General features: G+C 42.3%; 1 protein-coding gene across 1 annotated transcript in view; it reads left to right on the top strand.

Moving 5' to 3' along the window:
• The first annotated feature begins 5696 nt into the window (after positions 1-5696).
• Positions 5697-10766, top strand: part of LOC139316631 (amine oxidase [flavin-containing] B-like) — an 84251-nt gene continuing 79181 nt past the window's right edge. The window contains exon 1 of the mRNA XM_070943455.1: positions 5697-5759. Within this exon, the coding sequence (XP_070799556.1) occupies positions 5705-5759 (55 nt within the window). The 5' untranslated portion in view covers positions 5697-5704. The remainder of the gene's footprint in view (positions 5760-10766) is intronic.

Here is a 10766-nt window from a genome sequence, read left to right as displayed (position 1 = left end):
TTCTTTGGGAGCCCTTTAGGATTCTCACATGCTTTGAAGAATATGCAAGAATATCAGAATGTGTCCTCTTCTCTTACCATGATACATCAACTCAGCTTTTCCATACAGGTGAAAAAAGATTTCAAACTTTGAATGTTTCAAACTTTCTGCTGGAAAGAAAACTATCTGTTTTTCATGGAATATAAATATAGATCCCGGGTGTCGGACTCAATTTATTATTTTTTTTTATTGAAAAGTTTTAGAATATTTTTACAAACAAATTTCCCCCCCCTTCCTCCCCCCACCCATTCCCTTCTCCCTCCCCCCCCCGACTTCCCAGAGCTAATACAGGGTATAGCATTCAGCAAACATAATCAAACATAAACAAACTAACTATAAACTCTTACCTCCCCCTCACATTTTAACTCCCCCATACATACCAAAATATAGGAATATAAAAATTCACCTAAATTCATTCATAAGCTATTTGCAACTTTTTAGTCCCATATTTGTTTTGAATATAATCAATCCATCTTCTCCATTCCAATATGTATCTTTCATACGAGCGATCCTTCAAATATGCAGAGATTTTAGCCATCTCCGCCAAATTAGCTACTTTTAATGTCCATTCTTCAATGGTAGGTACGTCTTCCTTCTTCCAATACTGCGCTACCAAAAGTCTGGCTGCAGTTATTAAGTGTCAGACTCAAGTTCAATGAGGGCTGGATCAGCATTATGGTTGCCCTCAAAGGGCCAGTAACTGGGTCGCTGCAACTAGGTGGGTTTGGACAGGTGGGCGTGGCTGGCTCAACGCCGCTCAGTGGGGGCAGCTGATTCAGAATGGCTGAGTTGGGACAGAACAAATTACACCAGCTAACTTGAAGTGGGGACAATTCGGTGCCCCACAAGTTTTATCCACAGAGGAAGGAGAGAGTCGTCTCCCCAAGCCCAGGAATGATTGGCAGTTTGTAAGTGCAGATAAAAGTCTCCAAGCTTGGAATATGTGTGTGTGTGTGTATGTGAGCATGTGTGCACAGGATGCCAAAGGAGACATTCTTCTCCCACTCTGTGACCATCATTGGCATTTCCCTGTCTGGTGTCCCCTTCCAAGCAAAATTTCTGCATGTGGATGTGCAGAGGAAAAAACTGCAGGTAGCAGTTTCCTCCAAGTCCAACTTCTGCTTGACAGATCTCTGGAGAGCAAGAGGAGGAGGCAGGGGAGCAGTGCTCCCTGGTCCTGCATGAGGGAGGCTGCCCCTTCTTGAAAGGGAATCCCGATTTCTAATCATGTGACATAAGGATGCTGGCTTGTTGGGGCAGCCTTCCCTCACACAGTTCCCCTGCCACCCGTCCTCCTCTCCAGAGATCTGTCAAAGCAGAAGTTGAACTCAGAGGAAACTGCTTCCTGAAAACATTCTCCTCCACAGTTCCACACATAGCAGTGTCGTCCTCCACCTCCTGTGTGTGTGGGGGGGTGCAGGCAAGGCTGGAAGCGGGGATCCGGAGATCTCCAGCAGAGGACTGTGAGACGAGGATGAGTGGCAAAGCCTAGTCCACCAGAGGAGCCTCACTGTCCCTCTCAGGCCATGCAGATGAGCCCCAGATGGTGGTGCTGGCTGCCTGGAGCCCTGGGCAGTGGAGGGCAAGGAATGAAGGAAGGAGATTGGAAAGAGGGAGTGGGGGTCTGAGGGAAATCCTGCCTTAGCACTTGGCCACCAGCAGCCTTGCTGTCCTTTTGTCATTCCCTTGCCCTGTCCTCCTGGTGGTCTCCCATCCTATCACTGAGGATGCTTTGGTTACAAAGCTGGGTCTCCTTGCATGGAGAGGGAATGAGCCTCCCTCTGACCCATACTCTTTGTCCTCCTGCACCCACCATGAGCAACCTGGCCAAGGAGAGCAAGCACAGCAGCAGCAGCCTTGAGGAGGAGGTAAGCACAGCTGGGCCACCTCCTCAGGGAAGTAGGGTAGGCTTGGCAGTGGGGTCCCGGTGCCCAAGGAGCTGGGCTGGGTATTTGCCCTCCACTGCCCAGGGCCCAGGGCTCCGGGCAGCCCACACCACCATCAGGGAGTCTTCTACATGGCCTGAGAGGGAAAGCAAGGCTCCTCTGGTGGACTAGACTTTGATGCCCATCCTTGTCTCACGTTCTTCTGCTGGAGACTTCTGGATCCCCCCTTCCAGCCTTGCCTGGCTCCCCACAGGAGGCAGAAGACACATTGCTGCAGTTTCCTCCAAGTTCAACTTCTGCCTTTGAGAGATCTCTGGAGAGGAGGAGGGGGTGGCCAGGCAACTGCATGAGGGAAGGCTGCCCCAACAAGCCAGAATCATTCCCACACACAATTGGAAATGGGGATTCTCTTTTGAGAAGGGCAATTTCTTTTATGCAGGACCAGGGAGCACCAGGCAGAAGTTGGACTCAGAGGAAACTGTGTCCTGCAAACTTTCTCTTCCGTGCTTCCACACACATTAGCGGTGACCACTGCCTCCTGCTTTGCTGGGAGGGCAGCATCAGACAGGGAAATGCTAATGATTTCTGTGATTGGGAGAAGAACATCTCCTTTGGTGTGCTGTGCACACATATGCACCCACACACCATTCCAAACTTGGAGACTTTTATCCACATCTGAGCTTACAAACTGCCAATCATGCATGGGCTTGGAGAGAAGGCTCTTTCCTTCCTCTGTGAATAAAAGTCCCCAAACTTGGAATGTGTGTGTGTGTTTGTGTATGTGCATGCACTTGGCTGCCAGCAGTTTGGGGAGGCAAGGAGCTTGTGGGGCACCGAATTGTCCCCCATCAAGTTAGCTGCTGTGACTTGTTCTGTCCCGACCCAGACATCCTGAGTCAGCCACACCCACCTAGTCACAGAGACCCGGCTACTGGCCCTTTGAGGGCAATCATAATGCTGATCTGGCCCTCAATGAAATTGAGTTTGATACCCATGGGTTAGGATGTTTGGATTGGTTTTGCAGTTCTGTTCTTCCTCCTCTCCCCACCCCCCAATTAATGGAAGATGACTACTGGGAGAATGTTACCTTTGATCTGATGTTCTCATTGAAGTTATTTAGTGAAGAGAGTCAAGTTTGGGAATCATCATCATCTAACACTTTGCTTATGCTCATACTAATACTCATTAAACACTCAGAAACTGTCACTATCTTAAAACAAATATAGTGATCTAAACTAAATCTAGGTAAAATTGATGTGAAGGATAATTCTCAGATCTTACAGAAATCAGTGGGAGATTGGTCATGACAACTGATTTCTTAATTCATAGTTTCACATTATTTTGCAGTAATTAATAGTAAGTGTAAATGGCTAACTATAAAACAAAGTTATGTGCCTGAATTGTCATAAATTAAAATCTCAAGAACAACCTCTTGGGAAAACAATGTTTAATTTATCATAGAACTGCCCTTGAAGGTCACTAAAAAGCTACAGGTATGCTAGAATGTGGCAGTATGGACAGTGATAGACATGCCTCATTATAACCATATCAACACTCTGCAAGCTGCATTAGTTACCACAGGCTTCTGAATGCAATTCAAGATCACCTATAAAGCTCCTCATGCCATAGAGCCAGGTTATTGAGGTTCATCTATCTCTAGCTGTTTCTGTCGAACTGGTGAGACTGGACAGGGTGGGCATGCTTTGAGTTCCATCAATTAAATAGAATAGAATGGAATAGAATTCTTTATTGGCCAAGTGTGATTGGACACATAAGGAATTTGTCTTGGTGCATATGATCTCAGTGTACATAAAAGAAAAGATACATTCGTCAAGAATCATAAGGCACAACACTTAACAATAGTCATAGGGTACAAATAAGTAATCAAATCATACTAGGAAACAGTCAATATAAATCGTAAGGATACCAGCAACAAGGCTGCTGTATCATACATTCATAAGTGGGAGTAGATGGGTGATAGGAATGATGAGAAGATTAATAGTAGATAAACTGGTAGGATCTAGGAAAAATGCCTTCCCTATCCTGGCACCTGCCTTATGGAACATATCCTTTCAGAGACTTCGACAGTTCCCACCCTGATTATGTTCAGGAAACTGTTGAAGATCTGAGTGAGTATTTTACCAGGCTTTGGGGCCCAGTGATGATGGAGCTCCTGTTATAAGGGTTTTGGGGTACATTCTTCCTGTTGATAATTAATCTTTCTTTCCTTTAACTGGATATTCCACCCAGAATTGTCCAGCTGCCTCCAAACAAATATTGGAATTTTGAAAAATTAAAATTATATCTGAATTAGGTAATTTATAACTCTAGTAATTTATCATTATCACATTGCTCTCCCCACCAAGTTTTGAAATTTTCCAGAAGTCTTTCAATTTGAACGTTGCAACTGGTGCATAACTATCTATGCTTCGTTGTTGTTGTTTTTATATAGAAGTAAATATTCACAGGGCATTGCATCTTCCAAAATCCAAAATGAGGATGGTGGCTATTCAAATGGTCACAAATGAGCATGCAACTTCATCAGAATAATTAATTGAGCAAAATGCAAAAATCCAGAAATGGAAAAGAAGCAAAAAATGAGCCCAAATGCTTTAGTCTAAGGTCTGCAGATGAAAATGAATCTCAATAATGCAATTGTCAGTGTTGGTATCATCAGTATCAGTTATATCCTGCCTTTAGAAAAAAATGGTTGTGTCTAGCAAGCATCAACATCTGCCTATCCCAGATCCTTGGAAGGATTCGATAGGTGGATAAAAATGCCAAATCCAGTCTAAACATCTGGCTGTCTAGGCAGAGAACCAATAATATAGTAACAACAAATCAAGTATAAATCAGAAAACCAAAGGGTAATTTTTGCTGGGTTCAATAGGTAATATTTGGATTGTGGTTGTTCAGATTTAAATTCGTTTTGGAAATTAAGTGACTGTTTCCATTATTATTTTGCAATTATATATTAGGATTTAAAATCAATGCTTACTACACTAAAACACTCAAAAATATATATTCCAAAGTATATATTGGGAAAGCCGTTTTTAAATATAAATTAACCATATATCAATCCACTGCTTCCATGAGAGTCAAGTCAAGCGAAGTACTCATTGTATTGTAAAGAATGTTTACGTTCAGTATGAATGCACCGAAATGAAACTGAATGCCCATTGGATTTCAGTAGAAGCACAGTGCACACGTGTACAATGGTCAGTGGGGCAAAATAGAATGACAGCATAAAATAACGATAGAAATTGGACTGACAGGCTTATTGTGAAGGAAAACTATGCAGAGAAGTTTTGCATGGATCACTGGTGTGTGTGTGTGTAGCTATAACAGAAGCATATAAGAGACTGGATCTGTATACTGTACTTTTGGCAAGTATCAGACCCATTATTCCTTTAGGGAATATTTTAAGAACTTATTTCTGCCTTGAACAGCACCAGGGCATTCTACAGATGAAGCCTTTAAGTTGTCTGCTTCTCCAGTCGACTTCATTTCCTGCTTGGTGATTCCTGCCTTAAGCAGCGGCTATATCCCTGCCGCCGGGGAACTCTTGAGCTCCCCGTCCGCTCAGGTGAGGCTCACTGGCTGAGCCACAGCCTTGGCCGCCCTTTGCCAGCAGCGGGCGGAGTCTCCCGCTGAGCTAGCGAAAGGGGTGTGTTGCTCATCACAACAGCTGCCCCTGTCACTGTGTCCGGGTGGCAGTCGGCGAGGAACCTCTGCGGTAGCAAGAAAACCGCTACAGTTGGAGACGGTGACCAGCCATCATGAGCAGCGACCACAACAAGTGCGACGCGATCGTGATCGGAGGAGGCATCTCAGGTAAGTCAGAGGAGAGGTCAGCCGGAGAGCGGGCTGCAGATACGCCCGAGACAGGCGCTGGCGGACACAAGATAGGGCGCCGGATTATTCTGGGGCATCGGGCCCAAGGTTGGCAGAATTGGCTTGTGGTTCTTTTCGGCGGAGGGCTGAAGGGGTTTTTCTTAGATTTCGGAGTGGGAGTGGGGGAGGAAATGAAGTCTCGCTAGCATGAGAGACGCCACTGGCCAGCTGTGAGCGCCGTGCCCTGCTCTTTCTCCTGGCGCACAGCTGAACGCCATTCTCTTCTGGAGTGGCAGGCGGAGACTGTTCTTGGTCACGCTTCTTTTCCTCAGCCTTCTCACCAAGAACGCCTTTGTCCGCAGGCAATGAATCCAGGATTGAATCACCGTGCAGTTGGTGCACTTGAGCCATTTCTAAATTCGGTGCCCCTAATTCCCCAGGCAGTTTAGGTTCAACACCTCAACATCCCTAACATATCTACATACTATGTGCTGGCAGAACTAAGGCCAAAGTTCGAAGTATATTTGCTTGTACTGTACACCTCCACCTCCACCCCCAAATCCTTTTCTATAAATGCTATCCATCTGATCTCTAGATACTAATCATAAGCCACAAACATCTAGGCTGGCAGGACCACCCTTTGTTCCATACTCTTCGGCTCCATGTCTTTATTTGTCTAGTGGAGTTAATGGAAGCAGTTCTTCAGATGCCTTTTGAGTTTGTTGAGAATGCAAGCCATCCACTTCTTCACCATAAAAGCTGGATCGTAGACACTAAGTTCCTTTAGTTTTGTGTTGTTTCAGCTAAGTGGCAGCATTATTCAGTGATGACAAAATAAATAAGTGGATAAATATAACAGAAGGGTCAATGGAAGGTTACAAATTGCTTCTAAATCTTTACTTATCATTTGGTGAAAAAAGTAGACTTGTATAAAATATCTTGGTGGCTGAACAATATACAAGCCTCTGGTTGAAAGAGTTACAAGCAGATACTCTGTTTTGGTTTTTATTTTGAGATCACGATTCCTTTGTAATAATCAGGATTCAGAAACATCATAGACAAATCTTTTTTTAATTAGCATATGGGAAGTGACCCCATTCTTTCATTTTGCCTCAGCCCAGGAAGCAGCTGAATGGGGTCTGTTAATAAAAAAGTAATGACTGGTCCTGAATCCTGATTATTGCAAAAGAATTGTGAGATTGTAATCCCAAATAAAAAACAAAAACAGAATGTCTGTCTGTAAATCTTTCAATCCTGTGTTTTGTTCAGCCATCAGGGCATCTTTTGCAAGTCCCTCCCTGGATTTATTTGAGATTCTGGTTAATCCTGTTTTTTCATGGATTTTTTCATACCCAGACTGTAGAACAATCTATCCTTGGGATTGAAGCATTACACATTAGGAGAGGGCTCAAACTATGCTTGTTTGTTTTAAGTATTTCATCTTGCCTTACCATCTGCTTTAATCGTATCTCTGTCATTTTAAGAGTGCATAGAGCTAAGGTGTGGTTGGCATTAAAATACTCTAAAATAAAGATAACCATACATACTTATTCCCCACCCCACATTGACTTGAATGAATGAATTCAGTGGGAATGATTTCTGAGGTGGACACACTTATCATGGCACTGTCAATTTCCAAACTGATTTAATGGTGCAATCTAATTGATTTCTATCAATTCTGCATTCACTCTTATTCTTCCTTTCTTTTGAATTGTAATAATTTGCTAGCAAGTTTATTGTTTGATTAAGTATTCAGATCTGACTAGCTTTACAAAGATTCTTGATTGTTATTTACTTAACTAAGTAGCATTCTGCAATACCTTGACTTGGGTTTCTATATCTGAAACATATAACAGGTAAAAAATCACTTTCTCCTTTATAGCTATACAATAATAAAGAGGCTACATTGGGTGTATTTCTGCTATGCATTTGGCAAATGTCCAGAACATTTGTCTTAGAAATGCCTACTGTATATGTGATATCCGCAATCCAGGGATGAAATCCAGCAGGTTCTGACAGATTCTGGAGAACCGGTAGTGGAAATGTTGAGCAGTTTGGAGAACCGGCAAATACCACCCCTGGCTGGCCCCATAGTGGGGTGGGAATGGAGATTTTGCAATATCCTTCCCCCTGGAGTGGCGTGAGGATGGAGATTTTGAGTATCCTTCCCCTGCTATGCCCGCCAAGCCACACCATGCCCACCAAGCCACGCCCACAGAACTGGTAGTAAAAAAATTTGGATTTCACCACTGTCACAATCCTAGGGCTTTCTGGGAATTCCCAACATTCCCTGTCAACATTTGGAGGGCACCACATTTGGAGAGCAGCACTGTGGAAAAAAATTAATACATAAGTAGCTTGCAAGTTAAATTTTTGCTAGCCTTGTATTTTTTTAATTCATTGTTAAGAGATTTATGCTGAACAACTGTGATATATAGCAAAAGTGGACAATCTGCTATTCTGGCATTACTTGTTATAAGTTAACCAGTTAATTCAATAAAATACTGATGCTTCTAGGGAAAGATACTGCAAAAAATTGTACCATTGGTTGTTCATGCTGGCATACTTGTCAGGTGTTGTAATATGTATTAGCAAAAATATTATACTTTTCGGAAAGCATTAGGTAAGCATTATTTATTCATTAAAGGCATTAATATGACCTTGTTTGATAATGAACAACTAGAAAACAAATGATCAACCAACAGTAAAGATTTAGATTAGATTTGAAACCTTTTGTAACAACGACTCTTAATGTTAACTCAAGAGTTAAAATTAAAAAAAAGATGTTTTGGTTGGCTAGCAACGGAACGATCTAAGATTATTAAGTAGCAAGTGGAAGTCAAACAAGCCTTTTATCGGATTTTTCTTTCATGGAGATCAGAGTAGCAGACTTTTTCATTTAATTTCACAATAACACAGTGAGTTAAGTTTATTTAAGAGAGAATTTGAACCTGCTTTCTTTTATCCTAGTCTGCTCTTTCATTCAAAACATATCAATATATAAAGTTTGAAGTGTCTGACATTATAGCATCAGTCTCATCTCTGATTTAGTTGAGAAGTCATGTTCATAGTTATGAACATATAAGTCCAATTCTAAGCCCATTTCCTATGTGTTGATTTAAAACACAACTCATTTCTCCATCATAGTATTGATTATCCATGAATTTATATTCTGCCTCTGTTGTGACTCTCTGCCAAACTATAATGTATTGTATTGATTTGAATGTGTCAGTCCTTACAGAAATGCTGATTGTTTTTCTCATCTGGCTTTGCTGCTGTCTTGCTTTGCAAATCAGTATTGAAGAATGAATTGGATAGTGTGTTATTGTACAATTCTGCAATTTCAGGTTTTTACTTCTCTAGATTGATTTGTTGGTCCCTTCTGCCTATATCCCATTAAAATAACATGAAACAAAGAAATTTATGATGGGAATTCCTGAGAATAAACAGTGTATACATTTCTTGTGCAAGCTAATATACTGCTGGTCTGCTTTTATACATATAACACTTCAGTTTAACGTAGAAGTTAGGCATCAAGCTAGAAACCAGGAGATTGTGAGTTCTAGTCCTGTTTTAGGCACAAAGCTAGCTGGTTAATTTTGGACCAACCACTTTCTCTCAACCCTAGGAAGGAGGCAAGGGAAAACCACTTCTGAAATCTTGCAAAGAAAATGCAGGGATTTGTCAAAGCAGTATCCAAGAATCGGATGGGATTGAAGGGAAAGGAGAGAAAAGACAATAATCAAAGTGCTAACTAATGTTGAAACAGCATACAATTTAGAGAAAAAAAATTAGATTAATAATTACTCACTATCCTTAATAATATCATTAAAATGAAAGATAGGAATTAAAATCAATAGACTTGATTATCTGGTATGGTTACAGCAGGGGTGTCAAACTCATTGAGGGCCAGATCAGCATTATGATTGCCCTCAAAGGGCCTGATTTACAGCTTGTGACAGCCATCTGGGCTGGAACATGGTCAGCCTTAGATCTGACCTGTGGGGCTGCCCTGAAGCCAGCAAGGGGCCACTCCTGCCGCCTTGGCCCCACCCCCTGAGAATGCACACAGGAGGTGGTGAGTGTGCAGGGTTGGCATCCTGAGTGAAACGGAAGTGCTCAGAATGTATTCAGGCCACATGCTTGCTGCCTCCTGTGCGCATGCCCAGGGATACCAGGCCCCATACACTTTCCACCTCCTGTGCCTGTGCCCAGGGGGCGGGGACGACCCCTTGCTGGCTTCAGGGCAGCCCCACGGATCTAAGGCTGACCGCGTTCTGGCCCAGATGGCTTCCACCAAGTTGTAGATCAGAGGCCGGCCGGCCTGGGCCAGGGCCGAGGTTCTATGGACCGGTCCTTCACTGTTTCCAGGGTGGCCCCATGGGCCAAATCTAATCACATTGTTGGCCAGATCTGGCCTGCAGGCCTTGAGTTTGATACCATTGGGTTATGGTGATATTCCTATTCAAGAAAAAAAATACTATGGAGATCCTATTATTGATGAATTCATGGCATTCCCATGCAGCCAAGTGATTGGATATTAAACAATTTGTGTTCCTGAGGATTTCCAGGAAAGACTCAATAAGCATTTGCCAGAGATTATTTAGAAAAAAAGATGTGCCAAGTTCTTATTCTCTGGGGTGATTCACGTTTTCAGTGATGGCCTTCATGCTCAGTTGTCATTATTTAACAATAATGTTAGAAGTCCAAGCACTATTTAGAAATTATCAAAGAAGATATTATTGCTGTAAATTTAGGTGCAATAAATGCAACATTTTGCATAAACAGTTACCATAATGTAAAATAAACATAATTGAAGAATGTGAGATCAATGAACAATTTTCCTTTCTGTAACAAACATAAAAACACTTTATGGCGTTGCTGCCTTTTCAACTTGTTTTCCAGGAGAATTTTTTATAGGTAGTCCTTGACTTTAAACCATTAAGTGACCGATCAAAGTTACAACAGTACTGAAAAAAATTGTTTATAATGGATCCTCATAACATT

This window comes from Pituophis catenifer, unplaced genomic scaffold (genome assembly GCF_029215685.1).
Source record: "Pituophis catenifer annectens isolate HBS135680 unplaced genomic scaffold, rPitCat1.0.hap2 SCAF_4, whole genome shotgun sequence".
NCBI classification, from domain to species: Eukaryota; Metazoa; Chordata; class Lepidosauria; order Squamata; family Colubridae; genus Pituophis; species Pituophis catenifer.
The sequence above is the reverse complement of the archived record's forward strand: the minus strand, read 5'-3'. Positions and strand labels throughout refer to the sequence as shown.